Genomic DNA, 23,936 nt, shown 5'->3' on the forward strand with positions numbered 1-23,936 from the left:
CGTGGCAATTCGTCCATCGCACGATTTGGTTCATCTGTATATAATACTTATATGATATAGGTATTAGGTATATACTATGTATGCTCGAACGTGCAAATATCAATACATATCTAGATCAGGGGTCACCAATTAATACTTTCTGCGGGCCACATTAAGAATTTGGAAAATTCTCGCTGGCCATACAAATTCAAAGTACATAATATTTATTATCATATGCCGAAGATTGGCCAAAACTATTTTATTTCTTAGATTCTAGATTATATTATTATACATTGCAAAATATCAACTCTGTTCACACGTCATCACTAAGTAAGACCACTATAAGAGGTAAAGCGAGTACAAAATAAAACGATTTATCGTTCAATAAATAATTATGATACGTCAGCCAGTGGAGAGTACCATCCAACACATTTGAAATATAATTCAATTTTAATAAAGTTATCGACTACCTACGAAAATTTGATACACCTAAAATAAGGGAATATTATAATTTTTTAAATTGGAAAAAACCAATTATTACGCAGTTATAATGTTTTGACCTGAAAACTTCTAACATTTAATTCGTAAATTGAAATAATTTGGGTATCTTAATAAAGATTCCACGGTTTTCTCTAATCACGTGAACGTGAACTGAAAAAATAAAAATAGAATTTTCAAACACGATGACTTCGGAGCACTCTGATTGATATAATAATAATATTATATTACAATAGTTGTAGTAAATAATACGTACCTACAATATAATACAATGTGTAACCTGTAGCATACCTTTTATATGGTGGAGGGGGGGGAGTTCAGAACTGTGCAAAAAACTTAACCCCTCTCTTATATGTTATGCGAAAAAGGCTATAGGTTGCCGGTATTCTTCCCATAGCTAAAAATTAAATAAATAAAATTACCTAGTGGCTAATATTTATACCTACGTCTTAAAATGATATAAATGACCGCTATATATTGTTGAGTTTAAATATAACAACTATTAACAACTCTAGGGTAGAGTATAGGGGCATAGACTATATAATGATGATGAATAATAATGCGTTTATATATATTCATTGTTCGAAATATATAGGTATAATAATTATTATACACTATTCTATATACAATTAAATTATGATAAAACTCGATTTCCTATTCTCTTTGGCCAGTTAATAATAACTACATCTATTTTAGAGGATCTAAGGTCTACAACATACGGCTGTAGACAGCATCCACTATTTACTTATTAGCATATGGTTAAAGATAGATATTATAGGTATACTATATATTTAAGGCACTTGCTAAGGTTACTAACAAGCATGTTTGATAGCTCTATAAAAAAATTAATAGGCCGTGTGGGGATCAGACCTTCATACCCCTCACCTCGTGTACTCCCCAGTCTATATATAATATGGGCGAGGTATATAATAACCGAGGTGTGCACTTTTTCGTTACAAGAAATCAAAGAAAACGGTCGTCGATCAATACCAAGCAATGATAGTAATCATATTATTACCATTATGATAATAGTACAAATACATACACCTATTATAGGTACATCTCTGTATATATTATTTAAATAGGAGATAATATTACAATAACATGAATGGGAGGACCTTGGTGGTTCATTGTACTCCAACACTGCTGTGACATTCTGTCAAAACCGGATTTCATTATGATCAATCGATTTTCAAACGCATCATTCATTAATAAGGTTTCATTTCTTCAAAGGTCACAATATCTAGATGGAGTATCGTAGTACTACGCGTTCAACGTCCGGGTGTGGGATAATTAAAATAGTAATAATAAATAAAATAATAATAATAATAATAATAATAATAATGATTGTAGATGACTTAAGTTTTTTTCTTGTAGACTATTGTGCGCTAAAAATCTAAATCATAAATCATCCGGTGAAAACGGCGCCGCGTCGGTTCGTCACAAAACGATCTATACGATTGTATAATTTACTGCGCGTGCGCACGCTGTATATTATGTTATATTGTAGGTAACATATTATAAATTGGCATGGCATCAATGATAAAAGTAGGTAATAATAATATAATGTGATATCCTCGCTATGGCCTATGTCCTATGATCACGGATGTTGTGTTAATAGTTAGAGTGGAGGATAATAATCAAAGCACATAGAAGTTATATGAATAGCTATCCAATGTAGGTTCATTGATTTATTTTATTAAGTTGATGTACATATACTATCAACTAATTTGTTAAGGTGTGCCTTCGCCTTTAAAAATGAACAATTTTAAAATACTACACTTGTTAATAAGGTAGTTTGTATTGCATATTGTGCGATCAAGATAAATATAAAAAAAGTTTGTTCAGCGTCAACTATCGAACAGTTCAAGCAACTCTTCAAACCTTTCTGGCGTATCAAAAAACATTCTTAATATTTTTCGTAAAATTCGGTTGAAAACTGTCCAAGTCTATAGATATCAATCACATAAATATTGTCTATTATGAACGTATATAGATAGATAGATATCATTAAATAAATAAAAAAAAATCCTAACCTATTATGTGCCTGCTGATGGTAGTAATTTACTTTTATCGTAAATAAAGACTACTGTATTTTAGTAAGAACAAATAGGGTACCTACCTATTGAATATTATACAAGGAATGGGGTAGGTATTAATATTTTTTAGACATAAAGACATATCATACCTTTAAATTCAGTGATGGAGTCATACTTATTTTGTTCATTTGAACAGTAGGTAATAATTATGAAATAAGAATATTGAAAATTAAAAACTATGATGGTCTAAATAGGTCTCTGTCCTGTGATCTATGCCATAGACTCTACTGGCTCGCGTGTGGGCAATAGTCGTACATCCGTACAATTGTACATCATAATATTACAATAATTGTGACGTGTCATTGTTATAACTTATAAATAATGTGATTGTCGTCGTTGTCGATGCGAGTGGACTCGAAGAATTGTATTACCGTCGTGAACCTCCCGTATAATAATGTGTTATCACGGAGTATTATAATAATAGGTACCTATGTAAAAAAACCTATGCATTATTGTTTTGCCTCTGATACTGTTCTGGTGCGTAAAATATGAGTTTCGTATTACTCCTGTCGGGTCGAGGGGAGAGGTGGTGTAGGGGAGAGACGCGACACGATGCGTATTATACAGCGGCGTCGAATCGTATAAGTCAAGTATAATAATAATATTATGACGTATTAACGGTACATAATATTTTTATTATCTTTATAATTATAAAATGTGGTCGGATACACCCGCGCGCGCACTCGTCGCTTCCTATATTTTTATACTCTCCGTGAAATCCGCCGAGCCGTCCCGTTCCGCTTTCGGCTCGACCCCTCTCCTGTGATGATAATATAGACACTCGTCCAATGTCGCCGCGCCCCGGCAGCCGACTGACTTTGCAGCGATTTTCTGTGGGTCTCTTGACCCCGATAGTTGTCAGGCCGGAAAAAGAAAACATCGTCATCGGTCTGTCACGTAACACGAATCGACGGGCCGTTTTGCTGGGGACGAGGACTCGCGGTGATGGGTTCAAGGCGACGGCGACCCGTTCCGTAGTCGCTGGCAAACCGTGTTTTTCGTTTCAGAGAAACAAACCCGACCTTGACCGGAATGGCCGCCGTTGCGCTGCGATTTTCGCGACATTTTATTCGAGATTTCTATTGTCAGCGACATTTTTTTTTTTGTTTATCTCTTTTTCCACACTATGAGTAAAAAAATCAAAAATCAAAATCATAATCCGCCTCTCCACCTTGCGTATCATATTACCATATCGTCACAAAATTTAGCCTTATAAAATAAAATAAAAATTTGATTTTGGTTGCTATCTTTAACCCGCGTATAATAACCGTATATGTGTAGGTCTGAATTGCTTTCATAATAAATTATATCAAAAGCTACTTATATCGAATAAGCTCTAAAAAACCCTAAACATATCATAAAAATCCTTAAACTGATAAAATATGCTGAAAATAATTTAAAAACTGTACACCAGTTACGATAGGAAACATAATTATATTAGGTATGTGTACATTCAACTTTATAATTTTATAATATTTAAATTTACCGTCCATTACTCATGTAATAATAATATGCTTATAGGTAATCTAAAAAATAGTTGATTCACATATGCAATTTGAAATAATCAAAACATAATAATGAATGAAATCAAAGAAAAATACAATTAATAATTATTGCATATATTTTATGTTCCGGTAAATTATTTAAATTCAGTCGTATTTGAAACAATTAGACAAAAAAAATAATTAAACAATTTCCAATTTAATTGCAAACAAGTCATTGAACGATTTACACTTATGGGTTTGCATGTTATGCAGCTCTGCATCCGATGTGGATAGAATAATAGTGTAAAAAATAGGTATTAATCACCGGACGAGCGAGATAAAAATTAAAAATCACCAAAAATCCTAACAAATTAACATTATAATATATTAACTAACACTGCAGTGAAGCCGATCGTTTGAATTATGAGTCATTACAACCATTATACTCATTATAATCATATATTATTATTATTGATACCTATATAGGTAGTCATTTTCATTCCGAATGCACTTAATATTCAACTGTTTGGTGTAATTATACTATAATATTATACATTAGGTATACTACGTGTATGCAGTATATGCGTGTGCATGCATTCAAGTCTTAAAGCGTGTAATAATATTATCATATTTTACTTGAAATGTAAGTGCCTACGTTATAATGCAGATAATAATATAAACTTAATTTACAGGAATAATAGGTAATTATAATATAGTTTTTAAATGGTCTGTGAATAATATCGTCTGTACCCGCCGACGGAAATTGATTTATAATAAGACTATATCATTATATTATTAAGATATCGCGGACTTATAAAAATAAAATAACTGTTCGTGTTTGATCGGTCATTATTTTAATTATCGGTTGTGAGCTAATGATTTTAATAATTGTAATATTTACCGAGATAATATCCACCGCGATATACTTACAGCTGCCGTCGAGTAATAGTTACGACTTATGAGTTTATGACGTATAGAAATTAAAAAAGTAGTGACTAACGACAAAAATCGCATAAAAAATTTGTCTTTTCAAATTATTTTAATTTATGATATTATATTACTTACAGTTATAAATACTATTATATACTCACTAGATTATTTAGCTTATCATATACCTAAAATGTGTATATTTTTACATACAATATTATAATATGCTCATATTGTAGCTCATCAGCTTAAAGTGGTTTCCGGGCAATCTCAGATAAAACCCTCCAATTACAATATGATTAAAAATATAACAAACGTGGTTATTGAAGTGAGTTTTATGTGAGTTTTTTTGTATCTGAAGACTCTTTTTCTAGTAGACAAATGTTTGGATTTTCGTGTCTCTGTGGGTGATCAAATGGAAATAATATGGGAAAAAGAGATACCAGTTTTCCAATGGATCCATTTTGTTTTATAAGTGTAACTCAAAAGATACTTGAGTTTGTCATCAAATATGTATTGTACCTATACTAACATTTTCTATAAATTGTTTAGTTATCAAAATATTGTTGAGCTATTTATAGATATTATTGATGCTTTCTATTTTTTTTAAAGTTAATTTCAGTTTTTTCATAAATGCCGATAAAAAAAATTTTCATTTGAAAATTCATAGCCATGATAATTTTTGTATTTTCTATTGATCATTATTAAGCCCGGCAACTATAGCCATTAGCTGTTTGATTGTTTGTTTGTTGGGGAGGGTACAGTAGGTTGGTTAACACGTGTGAATGCTCTTGGCAGAATTTCAAATTGGTTTCTGCCATGTCCGGTCGGGAGATGGCGGCCTCTTTTTCTAGACAGTTGTCTGCCCAGAGAGAAAAACCGTCCGTGGTCGAGATTCGAACCGGCGACTGTAGTACGCGTTGGAACCAGCGCCGTAGTCCGCTCGGCCACTCCGCCCCCCGATACATATTTTATAAGCGTTTAAACTTTAAAGTTAGAATTTGGATAAAATTCGTCAAAATCTGTGTAAAATGTACATGTACAAATATTGTATATATCCATACTTAATATTTTAAAGTGTAATGCAAGTTCCTCGTAAGTTGTTATTACTGGAATTCAAAAATAAAGTTGAGAACAAATTAAAAACTTTCATTCTTTTAGCGGCTGTAGTTAAATGTTATGTAATTGAATGTTTACGTGCGTAAAATAACGAATTTTCATCAAACTACTTTCTTATTTTGTCGTAGTTTATATAAACGAAGAACTGTGTTGATACTTGAAATTATTGTCACCAAATGTTTAAATTAGTATTATTTTTTACCCAACTCCCTCTGAATTATATAATTCTTGATACGCATCAGTCGTGGGCGGATATTATGTCACTTCACACTCGTATATCACAAAGTTTCGTCGAGTCTATTTGACTGTAATGTAAACATACGTTAGGCGGAAATTTTTTTGACGGAACGTCGTCGGCATATAAGTTTCTATATATTATTAATATTTTTTGTTCTCTGCTGCGGCTCACTCATAATAATAATAATAATAATAATATATAATATCATAAACTCGTCGTCTACTCGTCTCGCGACCGTGTGCAGCGTTGTTCCACATAAATCCAATTATCATCATTAAACTTTCGCGGAGATTTTAGCTCTCATAAACGGAAATACGTAATAATACATCGTGTTTGTAACAGAGCGAGAGAAAGAGAAAGAGAGAGAGAGAGAGAGAGAAATCATTTTTTTCCCCTGTGGCGTGTTTGCGCGTAATTTGGCATGCGAGATATTATGTACGAACCTTTTTTTTTCGTTTATTGTTTATATTTTACAGCACCCACCGCACTAAAGTATGATTTACCGATGATAAATGCGTTTTTAAAGAAGGTTTTTTTTTCGTAATACCTATAAGCATACTTCGTGGAAGCCGGTACATGCTACAAACAAACTAAAAACTCAACACTTTTTCAGCGGTTTCGAGATATTAAGAAGTATTTATGTGGAAATGTCTGCACCGTTATTTTCATACAAACGATTTTTCCCGAGAATCATTTGGCAAGACGTTTTAAAATTCTAATATATTTTTCAATCACACCTCAGCTCGACTGAAAGGCTGTGAAATATAATATTACAAGCAAACATATAATATAATATGTATACTGTAAAAGCATTTTTACTGCTCCGCACAAAGTAAAATACCCCGAAAACCTTTATGGGCGGACTTAAGGTCGACCCAGCCTACATAGTCAAATAGCAAGCAACGAACTTCACACAATATCCACACTACCCCAATAATATTGTAATAATTTTGTTTTTTATATCATAGACATATTTACCTATTGTGCAATATACAATAAGATATGACAGTTTATAATAATCAAACGTCAAATGTCTATAACAGAAAACTATCAAACATGTGTTTAATTTATTAGTTTTTATTAAATACCTTTGAGAGGTTACAACTTGCTTTTGTATTGTTTCGGTGTTTTGGTGTTTTAACATTCGCGTTTGCCTATTATCAAAGGTAAAAATAATATCTATATCAGCAAATGTCCGTCAGTCGTGTTCGATATTTGAATGAGAGTTTTTTTTAATTGTAACTCGCTTGAAAATTAAAATGTTGTAAAAACCCGTACAATTAACATTTAACACAGATAAAACAAGAACAACAAATTCTGATCCAACATCCTAAATACTCATTTTATCATAAAGTTTTGTTGACATTATAGGTAAGTCAGTAAAACTACATAAAAAAAACAGTGACATTTTTTATTTTAAATATAAAATAATAAATTAAAAAAGTAGCAAATCAGGTATAAATAAGTATAAAGTATTATAATATAAGAATTGTGGCTTCACCATTAACATACGATTTTGTGAATATTATTAAACATTTTTGTATTTCCTGTATGAGACTTGACGACCATCGATTACAACTATTGGTTATTTCACTACTAAAACATAATCAAATTTATAAAGAATTTCAAAATATTAAGTCGTTTCAATATTATAATAAATAAAATAATAATATTCGTCATACTTGAAAAATCTGTGTGGCTTGTGAGTTATTTAATTTGGCTACTCCCAATAAATCACAGCATATAAAAAGTATATGATTGAAAACCGCAAAACTCACTCATTATTACATGTATATTAAAAACAAATATTTAAATCGAATAAATAAATAAATATTTATTTGATATTTTGTAATAAAAAATGAGTGTTTTACATTATTCTTCGTAATTCCAAAATCAAATTAAAAAACATATTAATCGTCACAAATAAGAAACGTTGAAACACGAATTTTGCTTTCGGAATAAAGGTTTTAACTTTGGTTTTATTTTTCTTCAAAATAATTGATATTTATTTAATATTTATTCTGTCTAAATACATATTTTTGTCGTCTCAAAACAGTACTTACAAAACACAATAAAAAAAACCGACACGAATCGATTCGGTTCAACGAGTTCACCCACACTCGTACTTCGAGTTATTTTTATTATTTACTTAAATCTAGTTCAGCTTGTGTTGATAAAGTGATAGTTGAAATTCGCAGTACCTACCACTATAGTATAGGAGTAGCGTCAGACGGGAAGAATTAACATTTTAAAGCGTATGAATATTCTTATATTCCAAACAAAATAATGTTAATCACTCTATAGAATCATTTAAAGTATCTACTAATTTACTATGTATCTAGGTAGGTAGGCCGTTGGCTAGTAGCTATTAATAGTAGGCTAGTAGCTTATTTTCATTATTCAAAATACCAAGTTCAATACTTCATTTAGGAGAAGGTGACGATTATTAATTCAACATTTTTAAATAGCCATAATTTTTCAAAAAAATATTCAACCGAAGCCCCAAGTGGCTTCTTTCATTTTTATGGATGGTACCTAATTTTTTTCCATTTGTCATGATGTACCTACAAGTCAAATCAAACCGAAGACGTTTTCAGTACTGAGAAACGCCAGTCGTGATACGCCCTCCGCTTATAACAAAAGTATCTGATGATACCGAGATAAGAAATTGAAGGTGGTAATAATATGCCACCTGTTTAGATGGTGTGATAACAATTTTGTGTGTAGTTCGATCGGATGTAGGTACAGCGCGTTGATTTCTGTCAACATGGCTGTATTTACATTTACACTGTAAATATGTAAATTAGTTTTTATAACATCGTTTTGTGTAGAAAAAATACTCTGTTTAGTGTGATTCAAATTTAACTCAAACATCATATTATCCGTGTACACGGTGAACGGATCATCATAATGGTTATTATTTATGGGAAATAATAATTTTATTTCTCGAACAACAACATATTACGATATTATCGCGTAATAACATATAATATTAGTGCGAAGGCCGACAAAAAGGATCCCGATACGTTACGCAAACATTGAACAAGACAATTAATGTTTAAATAATGTTGTAATGTTGTTCCGGTAAATGTACGAATATAACATTATAATAAATAATAGGTAATATGATATCGACACGCCTGGTCACCACTGTAGGGCAATGTTCAAATTTCGGACAATATTATAATATTTATCATCTCAATTTTCAAATTATATATTTTATAAAAAGTTTCCAAAGTATTTCATAAACATTATAACTTTCCAAATGCTGTCTGGTTGACGGCCGTGTGGCGAATGTGGTTTTTTTTTACGAAATATGCTTTATTAAAATATTTTTGTGTAATACCATTGATTATACATAGTAACTAAGTAACTAAGTACAACTATGTATACAAACAACGATAGAGAAAAGGTCCAAATATATTAACATCCCATTGTACGAAAAAGTCTCCAATTCATGTATAAAAAAAACATAATATTATATTACTAACTTTTGTAGTTGATACCATTTCCACCATAATGTATTGGCATAGGGCAAGGGAATATTAGTAGTAGTAGTAGTAGTACTAGTAGATAGTAGCCCTCTCAGAAATTTTAGAAAAAATTGTAAATGCTTTCAATGTTTTATGTGTATGTACTAGAACATAATATTATAATATAGCTGAGCCAATGTCATTATACGGTTAATTTTATGATTTGTTCACATTTGTTCAAGAATAATCGTCAAATTATTTACATTTTTACCGACCATTTGAACATAATATGAATTATCAACAATTCAGTTTGGTTTGATTGTATGAAAATTATCTTTTAAAATTGTTGACTACATTTTTAATTAATAATTTAATATTTTGTTTAAAAAAATATATTTTTCGTAATTATATTTGTCTAAACAACATAACATTTTTTCCACTTTTAGTAGCTATTTGGGACTGAATATCTTAAGACTTAGATCTTATACACTAAATAATATAAGCTAAAACGTCATATTTTTTATTCATATAAAATATTTAAAAAATAATCAAGTGTTGTAGGTAAATATATTTTAAAAAATGTGTATTGTGCTTATTTATACGTTTTTAATTAAACTTTTGGGCGCGTGCCCTAAATAATAATATTATATATAATATATAAGATATAAGATCATTAATTAAACAATTTATGGTGGTATATAAGTGTATAGAGCCCAGTAGTATTAATGTGCATTGTACATACTATAAAAATCATTAACAACAAGGATTGTAAATTTGTAGAAAAATGAAATAATGTTTAACTTTTTGTAACGTACGTAATGAACGTAATGTTGGTATTAAAATAATATTTTAATTTTTTTTTACAACTACAGCCATCAAGTATGGATATATATTTTTTTCTGTTCAATAAAACTAGAAATTTTTTTATTTTTAAAATATGCAAAATATGTACCTACCAGCTATTATTAATATAAGGTTTTTTTTCTTAAACGGTAAACATAATTTTAACTAAAAACTTCATTGCAAAAATTATTGGAATTTTAAGTGTACCTATTTTAAACTTCATTTTTCGGGATTTAAATTAACATTGTTTGATAATTAAATTAAAAGTACACCATAATAATCACATTCAAAGAGTATTAAAGAATAGCCTATAATAACTGAAAATAAAAATAGTATTAACAAATAGGCTATGAATACAATAATATAATCAAATTACATTTTTATTAAAATAAGTTCCACCTGCAAAAAATGGTCTTAGGTATAATATATTATGTGTATTATTCTTTTGCAATTTGGACCAAAAATTATTTTAAATCCAATGTTGTAGTATTTCATTACTGACTGATTCCCTGCTGACGTCTGATAACGTAATGCAATTTTATGCCTTGATCTTATACCTGCTATAGTGCTACGAATCCAACCTGTACAAAATTAAAATGTTCTTAACCGAGACCCTCAGCTAACCCTTTGAATTTTTCGGAAGAATCTATCCAATATTTCAATACATTTTATTGGGGTATCAAATGTCGTGGAACGTGGGTTGCCTACAGTCATAATACACGTAAGGACTTATAGAATGACCTTTAAAAAATCAAGTAAATTTTGTTCTTATCTATATTTACAATTTTCTTTTTATATAATCTATATAGACGTTTTCACTATAAGTTTAGTATGACATTTTTCATTTATTTTTTTACTACTGAAGATGAAAACATTTGATTTTATTACCTAAATTTTATTTGGGATAGAAATGTGTATGTTAAAAACGTATATTTAATATGTCGAGTAAATTATAAAATATATAGAAAATATCAATATTTTTTTGAGGTAATTAATTCGAACCATAATAACGTTTATTTATACAAACTATTCTTTTTGGGAATATTCGTGCAGTCATAAGTAAATCTGAAATTGATATATTTTTCATATATTTTCATACGTATTTAATGACTAGTATACATTTTTAATTTTTCATCCGTCGTGTCTTCCCGTTACACCCTGTATACGGAATAAATATGTATTAATAATATACCAAATAAAGAAAACATAATTGCACTAGTGGTTACAACACCGTTTTGCCGGGTGCTCCAAGCACAGGTCATTAAACCCGGTTCGTCACTATATAATACACACATATATATATATATATATATATATATATATATATATACAACCGGTGTCGTAATAAACGAATCTTAGGTACTTATGTTCGAATGTTACGAGCACGATTTATTTACGAATATTCAAATACTCGATTTTTGAACGTATAGCTCTAAGGTACCTGCTATATCGACTGCGAGTCATCAAATAAATCAAATAAAACGAAATGCTCAGGAAAAAAACTGTACATTTTACGGTAAATCGACTTATAACTCGGTCGTATCCTGTACGGATATTACTTATAAATTATAATATTATAATAATACGTCATAAACGTAGTTCGTCGGAAAAAAATGCACGACGAAAAAATGTCATATATTATATTATGAGGACAGGAACTTATTCAAATATTGCGTTAGATAATATTGATTTGTCTCTGCTCGTACCTATTTGTTTTATTTATTTTACATGGTATATACGTTCGTACAATATGATTTCATATTAAATCGGACCAGCGAGCCGATACCCTTGTTTGACTAATATATTGTTGTGAGTCTATGTTAGGGGACGGGCCGGTGCTATATTTATTCTGTACTGATATAATAATATCAGGACTTGCCGAGGCCAATGCGTCCGGTTCTGCGTTAAATTATATTGTCGGTACGAAAGTCCACGAAATCTCCGACAGTCAATATGGTTACATTTTGACCGTGTAAAACGTAATACATAATCGAGTCTCGGTAACACGAAAACCTAGACAACTCAAAAACCTTGATATCTCGAATTTGTTTTATTTCCCCTTGAAGTTTTTTAGATTCTAAGCGAAGCGATGATTGTATTGATTTTACAATGATGTTTTTTTTTTTTTTTTTTATTTTTTATTTTTTTTTGTGTCTGTCATCACCTTTTAGGACAGTAAAAGTGCTTGGATTTTCTTCAACAGTAACTTTTCTGATAGGAAAGTGAATCTAGTTGGTACTTTGGGGGGTAAAAAGTAAAAATTTCTCAGTAGTTTTCAAAATTGACGTGAAAAACAAAAGAAAAATTAAGGAAAACCGGGAATTTTTACGAAAAATCTGTTTTCGAGATAATCAATTTTGGTTTTTGTTGCAACTCTAAAACAAATGACATTTTGACTGAATGTTTATATTAGTATTTGCTATACACCACAATATTTGGTAACTTTTAGATAACATTATAATAATACCTATTCTGACTGTGAATAGGGGATGGACTGAACAAGTAAAATTTAAAATCAAAAAATGTATACATATTATAATATACATTGCATAAAAAAACGGCTGTAGTTCATTTTGTACGGTCAAACATTAAACATACGATATGTGGACAATATGACGTACCGTGTACGTTTGGGGAAAATGTAATATTTCAGAAGCAGACAAGGACACTCTACGGTCGGCTAAAAATGTACATTTCAGAATCGGACACTTTTGTACTAGTATATAGGTACACGCATTAAAATAAATACATATAAAATACATGGTATAAAGTATATTATATAATATATAAACAAGTCTTAAGTCATGATAAATTATATTAAAAATGTTTGTTATACAATATTGTATACAACTTGAACTACACTGAGACCAGAACTCGTCAATGATGGCTTTGACTATACTATATTCACCATGACAGTATATTATTTATCATGGCCGTTTACCCTAGATACTCGATTATTCTAATATTATGAATAGTTGATGGTCTGTCGTACGAGTATTAATTAAAATCTCAACATTACTATTATACACAAAAAACGCAATAATATTATGTCTGTTTGTTTGATTTTTTAATGAGATGTAAGAATAATACAATTTTTAACGCATCATTTGCATGTGCCTGTGTGATTGCACTTATTTAAAATTAATAACATAACCAATAAATTCCACCGAAGAACTTGGAATAGTAATAATATGTATACTCACGAGTTTCAGTTCTTGGGTATAGAATTACACAAATCACGTTCATTGAAATATTAAATCATATCACATCATTTTTTGCAAATAATTGTTTGGCATTTGTACTCAGCCACTATATCTAGAACAATATTGTAAATAGAATAATATTACCTATGTTATAATCTCTTGAATGTATTGTATACGTTTCCCATTAAAAATTGATAATAATATTTCATTATAAGTAAGCACATACAATTGATATCTTTGCATCACAGATGATTTAGGTATATTGTTATAATACGTAGTAATTTATTTCCTCTCGACGGAAATTATGCAGTATAATATTATGTAAAAGTTAAAATATGTTTTGTCCTTCACTATACGAGCGTTATAATACTTCGCACATTTTAAATTCATTGTCATTTTTTTCTATCCGTTTCATTGCTTTATTTGTTAATACTTTTTCCTCAACGTATTTTTAAGACTTTTTTTGAATATACTATACACGCTTAATATAATCGCAGCTTAATGTAATTTAACACAACAACCGTAATTATCGTTAGTAATAATAATAATTTATCCATTCAGATTTAATGTCTCGATAGTAATATCACGATAATGATATTATATATATTTTGTCGGCTATTCAAAATTAAAATTCACAAGATTTTTGCACCGATTTCAAGCAGGCTTAGCTGAAAAGTGACTGTCTGTCTATATATTACACTTTTATCAATAAAATCTATCAATCTAAAATACAAAAGTGAATTAATAACTATTTAAATTAATTAGTACAAATAATTGTAACTATATAAATCTCATTTCATCAAGACTATCGAATTTGCAGCGATGAATAATGAAACCTTATATACCTAATAAAATATTGAGAAGGATAGACACTCAAATTTAGTATTAACTTTTAAGTTTTAACAATTCTATGCAGTTAACATATCTTCATAATAACGCAATATAACCTTAGCGATGAATCCAATCCACCTGAGTATGCGACTAAACCTAGTTACGGTAGATATTTTATATTTTTACACTTTGAACCTTAAAGAGTTTATAATATAAGACTACAAATAATTTTAAATATATAAACCTAATTTCATCATGATTAATTATTTTAAAGTATAGTGATGATCACTGAAAGTCTGCAACTGACAGAAGTTTTAAATATTAATATAATAAGACAAATATAATAAACCTACTCTACAAATTTAAGTTTAAGTTTTAACAATTATATGCTTCAGTGTACCTCCACAGAAACGCCTGCAGATACGTACCTGATATGGTCATGAAGTTAGCCCCCCCCCCCACTTTGGCGGATTCACTTCAAACCAGCGGCAATATTTAGCAAATTAATTGCAAATAATTGCAAATTGGTTTTTAGGATTTGCAAATTTAGTGCATGCTCGCAAACTAAAAAAATGATTTGGGGGGGCTAACTTCATGCAGCCCCCCACTTTGTCCGATCTGTTCCAAACCAACGCCAATATTTAGCAAATTAATTGCAAATAATTGAAAATTGGTTTTTAGTATTTGCAAATCAAAATTGGAATTTTGGTGAATTTTTTATCAAAAATTGATTTTTTTTTATTAATTTTTCTTGAAATACAGATTTTTATTGATTTTTATCCAACATTTTTTACAAAAAATCTAAATTGAATTAAATTCTAAAAAAAATCTGTTAGATAAAAAAGCAATAAAAAAAACTAATAAAAAATGTAAAATCAATAAAAAAACCATATTTGATAAAAAAAAATTTTGGGTCAAAAATTCACTTTAAAAATATTAATTAAAATATGTTTGATAAAATAATCTTATTGTATAAAAATTCTTAGTAAAATTAAAATCTTAAAAAAATGTGTTTGATAAAAAATCTATATTTAATAAAAAAAATCTAAATTTGATAAGACAGTTTATTTTTAAAATAATCTGTATTTTAAAAAAGAAATCTAAATTTGAAAAAAAAATAAATAAAAATTCTGTATTAAATAAAAAATATGTACTTGATAAAAAGATTTAGGTATATTTGAAAACAAATCAATAAAAAATCTATATTTGATAAAACCATAAAAATTCAAAAAAAACAGTATTTTATTAAAAAATCTGTATTTAATAAAAATCTATGTTTAATAAAAAAATCTAAATTTGATAAAACAATTTATTTTTACCAAGGTCAATGTTAAGAAAATTAATTGCAAATAATTGCTAATCGGTTTTTAGAATTTGCAAATGTAAATTGTAATTTACAAAATAATTAGTAGGTACAATTCTCTATATAATTAATAATTAACGAAAAATATATTTTTTTTAAAATGTCCAAAAATGGCTAGGAAATAATTTATAAAATTAATGTGGAAATAATATGAAACTAATAAAAAACATAATAATTATTTAAAATGTATTAAATAAATAATATAATTTAAAAAAATCATATAAAATAATATTTACAAATTTAATAAATAAAATTGTCTACAATAAATGATTAAAAAATATTTAAAACAGAAATTTATCATTTTGAATCATTATAATTATTATATTTAATATATATAATATATATCTTTAGTCACTTTAATTTTTAGTTTTTATTAGCATTGATCATTTTATTAAATACAGATTTTTTATTAAACATAGATTCTTTTAACAAATATATATTTTATATCGATTTTTTTATCAAATATAGATTTTTATTAAATACAGATTTTTAATTAAATACTGATATTTTTTTTTGAATTTTAATGGTTTTATCAAATATAGATTTTTTATTTAATACACACAGCCCCAACTTTTTCCGATTCGTTTCAAACCAGCGCTAATATTAAATTTAGCAAATTAATTGCAAATAATTGCAAATTGGTGAAAATATATTTGTTTTATTGTTATAATGTTTATGAATGTTTATGAATATTTTTAAATTTAATAATAATGATCAAAAAGATTTCTAAAAATAATTAATTAAAATAATGTAGGTTTACTAGGTATAGGTATCTAAAAGTTATAAGAATAATTAATAACAATGATTTATACATAAATAATTAATACATTTAATTAAAATTAAAATTAAAGTATTGAATTAATTTTGAATAAAAACAATAAATTGAATATACTTATTATGGATTATAAATACAAAATATCAAAACACTAAAAGTAATTAGTAAAAATTATGTTTATTAAAAATTATTAAAAGTAAAATATTTATAAATAATGCATAAATAATGTATATTACAGAAGCTCGAGACTGTTTAGTAGCATGGTGTAATAAATAAGAGAAACAAAATACAAATAATAAATCATATAATCATATAATCGTATTCTAAAAACCGATTTGCAATTATTTGCAATTAATTTGCTAAAAATTGAAGTTTGTTTGGATCGGATCGCAAGAAGTATTAGTTTTTGTGTTAGTGTTAGTGTTCGTAAAATTCATAGACATTAATAAACATTATAACAATAATACAAATATATTTTCACCAATTTGCAATTAATTTGCTAAATATTGCTGTTGGTTTGGAACGGATCGGACGAAGTGGGGGCGCTGACCAAATTTGCAAAAAAATTCGCCAAAATTCCAATTTTGATTTGCAAATTTTAATGGTTTTATCAAATATAGATTTTTTATTGATTTTTTTTTCAAATATACCTAAATCTTTTTATCAAGTACATATTTTTTATTTAATACAGCATTTTTATTTATTTTTTTTTCAAATTTAGATTTATTTTTTAAAATACAAATTATTATAAAAATAAACTGTCTTATCAAATTTAGATTTTTTTTATTAAATATAGATTTTTTATCAAACACATTTTTTTAAGATTTTAATTTTACTAAGAATTTTTATACAAAAAGATTATTTTATCAAACATATTTTAATTAATATTTTTATATATATTTTTATATTTTTTTTTTATCAAATATGTTTTTTTTATTGATTTTACATTTTTATTAGTTTTTTTTATTGCTTTTTTATCGAACAGATTTTTTTTAGAATTTAATTCAATTTAGATTTTTTGTAAAAATATAAATTGAATACAAATATGTTTGATGGAAAATTTATAATTTAAAAAATCTAGTCTAAAAAAATGTATCTGTTGGATAAAAATCAATAAAAATCTGTATTTCAAGGAATATTAATAAAAAAAAAAAAAATCGATTTTTGATAAAAAAATTCGTACTTATAAAAAAAATGCGACTTTTATCGATTTTTTAAAAAATTCACCAAAATTCCAATTTTGATTTGCAAATTCTAAAAACCAATTTGCAATATTTGCAATTAATTTGCTAAATACTGGCGTTGGTTTGGAACGGATCGGACGAAGTGGGGGGGCTGACCAAATTTGTAAAAAAATTCGCCAAAATTCCAATTTTGATTTGCAAATTCTAAAAACCAATTTGCAATTATTTGCAATGAATTTGCTAAATATTGGCGTTGGTTTGGAACGGATCGGACAAAGTGGGGGGCTGACCAAATTTGCAAAAAAATTCGCTAAAATTCCAATTTTGATTTGCAAATTCTAAAAACCAATTTGCAATTATTTGCAATTAATTTGCTAAATATTGGCGTTGGTTTGGAACGGATCGGACAAAGTGGGGGGGCTGCATGAAATTAGCCCCCCCAAATCATTTTTTTAGTTTGCGAGCGTGCACTAAATTTGCAAATTCTAAAAACCAATTTGCAATTATTTGCAATTAATTTGCTAAATATTGCCGCTGGTTTGAAGTGAATCCGCCAAAGTGGGGGGGCTAACTTCATGACCATGTACCTGATCGTCAAATCCAATCCATCTAGGTACGTACCTAAACCAAGTTACGGCCTTCATAGGTATTTTATATTTTTACTGTAAAGGTCTTTTTACTTTTTCTGTGTGTATTTACACACTTTGAACCTTAATAAATTTTATAATGGAGCATGATTAAATGATTTAGGTATAATAGATAATTTTACTGACTTTTATACGCAATCAGCAGCAGTATTTATTTGATTATCAATAATTGTTAGCACAACAATTTTTTTTTTTTTTTTATATAGTATTTGTGATCAAACTACAGTCCAGTTATAAAACACTTAATTATGTACTGATAATTTAGTTTCTATAGTTAACTAAACTTAATTAATAACCACATCAATACAAATACAATTCTTAAACAAAACTCAATATTATTTTGAACTCTGTACGCCTCTAAAAATCTAATAACACGGTTTTAAGTGTTCTTCTGTAGACTGTAAGGACGTTTTGGTATTTATAAAATTGTTATCATGATAACAAAATCAATGATAAAATAATAATATATTTTAAATAATCTAAAGTTGGAATCGCTTTTGTTTGGACTTTTAGTACAAATATGGTTTACCTAGGTTATTATGTTACTTATTTAGTGGATGTAGATACTAGATACATTATAATATTATAGGTAATAGGTATTGGGTATTTACTGAGTCCTGGGTGGACACTGATAACTCTATTTGACAACCAGTACTATACATGAACTATTAATTACTACTTCAATTAATAACAATCATGTTATTGTTATTACTAAAGTCAGCAACCTAAATAATATCGCAAATAATGCATAGATCAACATAAATTGTATTAATTATAATAACTCCGACTAAAGTGTAATTAAAATTATTTACAAAAAATATTTTAATATACTTATGACAAAACAATATGATATTAGATCATAAATGGTAAATCTAAGTTTTTCAGGCCATATCCGTTGTAGAAGTAACCATGCAGACCAGTATTCATATCTTGGACATATAGAGCACCTGGCCATAGCAAATTGTGAATAATAAAATATCGATTTGAGAAAAGCCGAGAAGCCCAACAGCCTAATAAAAAATTAAGAGAATTCATTAGTAATTCTCGTTGGAAATAATAAGCAAATAATATACCTTTTGGTATATCCTTATCGATTGATTCTAAAAAATCAATTGATCCATTGTAATCTGGCCTTACATCAATTTTTTGACCTTTAGGTTGACAATATTGTTGATTTAGGTGTAAAAAATTGTTTTCGTTACCAATTTCAGAATAATCTAAACCTGAGAACAAATAATATTTTACTTCGTGTAAAATGATTTAACATTATAATTTAATAAATAGTTGTACCCTTAAAGTAAGGAGCTTTGGTTATGGTTCCGTTAGGTAACTTGTACAAATATCCCCGTGGCACTATGTGACATTCGTTTTCAATCATTTGAACGGTTATGGCTAGTCTATCCTCTTCTTTTATTGAAAGTTTTAAATTAGGAGGTTCAATTAGAGCACATTCCTAATAAACATCAAACTAATAATATTATTATTTTATTCTAACAAAGAGTAACTTCGGTCTATACCGTTTCCACAATTTCGTCAATTTCTGCAGTTACTGATACGATATCATCATACTTTAAACTGTCTACACCATTAATATGTTCTTCCGCGCCTTCTTCGTCAAATGGCAATACTACGCTCGGTGTTATTGCATATTCTGTTGTTTCCTGTGACTTTTTATTTGAGTTATCTATAATCTCCACATATCTTGGATTACCGTAAAACTTGGTTTTTATTTTTCGTACCATATTTGTTTGAAGTGTTGACCAATCGGTCGGCATTATATCCCATTCCAACATGTTTTGACTATTATTATAATAATATAATTAATCATATTATATTGGATGTCATTCAACTGTACCAACAGCCTAACTTCAATAATTGAATATTATAATATTATGATATACTTTGTAATAATTTCGGACCCCAAACTTCTCAGCAGGTTGTACAGTTGTAAACTTACGTATAAAAAAATATCCTATCCTCAATTGGATCCTTTTGGTGACCATAAGCAACATAATAATCAGTGGACAATGTTTCAATACGGCCCCACAAATATATAGAATTGAAATGATTTTCACTTTGTAATTTAATTAACGAATGGTACAAAATTGGTATATTGTCGGTATATACACAACAACCGGCTACTTTTAATGCATCAATTAAACAATGAAAAACTTTTACGTCCATGGTGTATTTTTAAATAAAAATAAAAGATTTTTTTGTCATATAAACAAGTTAACATATGTTGTTAACGATTATTAATTATAATATGTTTGTAATTGTTTTAAGATTCATCAGTTTATTATTCAGCCAGCTAATTTAAATTAATTAAATAACCTTCGGCAATATAACAATATAAAGGATTAAACTGATAAAATTGTATTTGAATCATCGCGATTACCTAAAAATTAATTCTAAAATAGACCTTATCATTAAAAACCACGTGTCAACTCGATAAAATATCTTAATTTTATCTTCAAAGTAAGGTAACTATTCTGTTGTTTTACAGTCTTGCATTTTTTTTAGCTCCGTGTTTTAAATATTTAATGCTGTGTCGAAGTCACGTCAAAGTCAAGTAAAGTGAAACTTTCTGGTGTTATTATTTTGAATGTAACTTTTATGAATTTATTTTTTGCAATTGAATTGTAATATTATGCTAATGAATTTAAAAACGCATTTTTGTAATGAGTTGGAAAAAGAGATGCACTTGTCGATCACGAACATCGTGTGTAGGTACATCGCATGACTGCTTAAATAAACACAGGCGGGTTATGTGTGGGATAGTAGTTAATCCTAATACTATCACTGTTCAGCGGTTGTTTGACTCTTAGAAATATAATATGATTATACACATGGATTTCGGGCTAACACTTAATTGCAGTAACAACTTTTTTTTTAGCACTGTGAGTGACATGAATTATGTGTTTCGTGTAAAGTATAATAATTTAATTTAATACGTTTTTAGTGCAGTTATTTTCTGATTAATATTATTTTGAAGTAACTTTTATGTATTTATTTTTTTGTAATTGAAATGCAATATGCTAATATTTTTATATGGATCGGTAAAAAGATGCACTCGATCGATGAAGTACCTACCTGACGTCGAATGGTTCTATTCGTGTCAAATGTGTCGAATAGTGATCGACCTGTTAGGAATGTACACATAAATAAAAAACTTTAAATTGATATTATGTAAAATTGACATTTGATTTTGAAAGGTTAGGTGATGATATTTTCATTGTTATTGTTCACACAATATTTTAGTCACTGATTAGTACAACAAAGTTGATTATAACAATAACGTGGATGTTATAAATATAATTATGGTCTTAATAGTGCACACATAATATTATGGACAAATTTGTACCTGCAACTTATTGTGAAACACACTTTTTATTCGTTTCGTTGCATTGTACGCGTTTTATTTAAACTGTATAGGTACCTACAAAAAACGTGGTTTTAACTTAAATGTAAATTATTATTCTCCTTCAACAGGCAAACATCTAAACTAATAATAATTATTAGTATAAATAATGTTTATCAAAGTTAAACAGTTACAGTACATAGGTACTGAAGCAAGCCATAAATAATTTCAAACCATTAATATTCATATAATATTATGTTAGGTACGTTGTACATTAGGTTAATACCTATATCAATATTATAAGGGATAGAGAGTTATATCGTAAATTAAATACGGAACACCTAATTGTATAGAAAAAAAAAGTAAAACTATATAGGTAATATTAAACAAATTGCATAATATTTGAATCGCTGCAGTATTAGTAATTTATAACATAAAAAACTAACTACCTAACTATAATTTAACATCATATAATATTCTGTTTATTTTTCTCCCAATATCAAAAACTATTTTTATTGTGATATTTTAAAACCGGATGAATTCATAAATACACATAATATTATTATGATATTTCATTCGATATTTTGATTGATATTATTGAATTTTACATTTGAGTACAAAAACTTTTTGATAGTGTAGGACGTCTACCACGAATGTCGACGCAAATGTATAACAATGCACGCAGACATTATGTTAAAACTATTTTCATTAATTTCTTTGTTTTATTGCGTGTCGTCTCGAAATTTGTAATGGACATCTTCTACTCAAGTATGAAAACTCTAAAATGTTTTAAAACTTGCAGTCACGTGAATAGTATTTACGTTCCAACTTCTATATATAATATGTGATTTGTCAGTTAATAAATGTTATTTGTTATGTAAATTGTGCATAGTATATTTAATAGTAATGTATAAAGTCTGCTTTGCACATACAATTTTAAAGATGAAAGTAATTCACACGATTGCATCCGAAAGAGTAAATATTTTACTAAGTAACTGTATTCTGTAATTTAGTTATTAGATAAACAAATGATGCAAAAACAAATAGTTTATATAGTAACAATGACATAGGTAGAAATTTTATATAGGAACTATATCAACAATTAACTTATCATTGTATTTAAACTTTGTTTTTCTAACATTTAAATGAAACTTAGGATTCGGTAAAATGTTTTTTAGATCCTGCAGAAGCCCAATTGTGTTCTAAAATGGAGCTCACAACATCGCCGAACCAGTAGGTGACATTCCCATTACCGTATTAATTTAACTTAGTTTCAATTAATTTTGATTGATGATTTATTTTCACTAAATGAACAACTTTGGAATTTGGTTGTTTCCCAAACTATTATTTAAAAAAAAACAAATACTTATCATATCAATAAAAACAAATATTTAATAATTTAATATAATACGTTTCACGTTTATTCTTTAATATGCAAATACATATATTATTATTTAAATATTGATTAAATGGTTATCGTGGGAACAGGTTAAAAGCAATACGAATGAATGTCACTAAAAATGAGATCAAAATGTGTTAGTTTAAGCATTGATTAATATATTTAATCAATAGTTTTAGTTTATTATTTTTAGTCTGATCGAAGTTATGCCATCAACTATGTTTTTCTGTTTAGAAAAATTAGCCCTAAAAAAGTTAATTGTGAGTTGTAACCCTATCTGTTGGTATAATATGTGTAATTTAGTCGGTAAATACTTGGGTATGATCATTTTTGTTTTTCCAATAAGTTTCATTAAACAACAAAACTGTTTTTACGGAAAAACTGCCAAATAATAAATTGTGAAGATATAAGAGAAATATTACGCAGCTCCCGTTATTGAAAAAGAACAATGCATAGGTACCACCTACCTATAATATATTAATACATTGACGGAAATTATCGTAAGAAACCGTA

The 23,936-nt window shown here is 27.9% G+C and overlaps 1 protein-coding gene across 1 annotated transcript; it reads right to left on the minus strand.

The window, feature by feature from the left end:
- Positions 1-19,515: 19,515 nt before the first annotated feature.
- On the minus strand, positions 19,516-20,847 carry LOC132933577 (radial spoke head protein 9 homolog). The gene is made up of 5 exons (XM_060999845.1): positions 20,621-20,847; positions 20,181-20,463; positions 19,954-20,116; positions 19,737-19,886; positions 19,516-19,673 (listed from the first exon to the last, which is right to left on the minus strand). Exons 1-5 carry the CDS (start codon positions 20,845-20,847, stop codon positions 19,516-19,518), a joined length of 981 nt encoding a protein of 326 aa, XP_060855828.1.
- Positions 20,848-23,936: the final 3,089 nt, after the last annotated feature.

This window comes from Metopolophium dirhodum, chromosome 1 (genome assembly GCF_019925205.1).
Source record: "Metopolophium dirhodum isolate CAU chromosome 1, ASM1992520v1, whole genome shotgun sequence".
Taxonomy (NCBI): Eukaryota; Metazoa; Arthropoda; class Insecta; order Hemiptera; family Aphididae; genus Metopolophium; species Metopolophium dirhodum.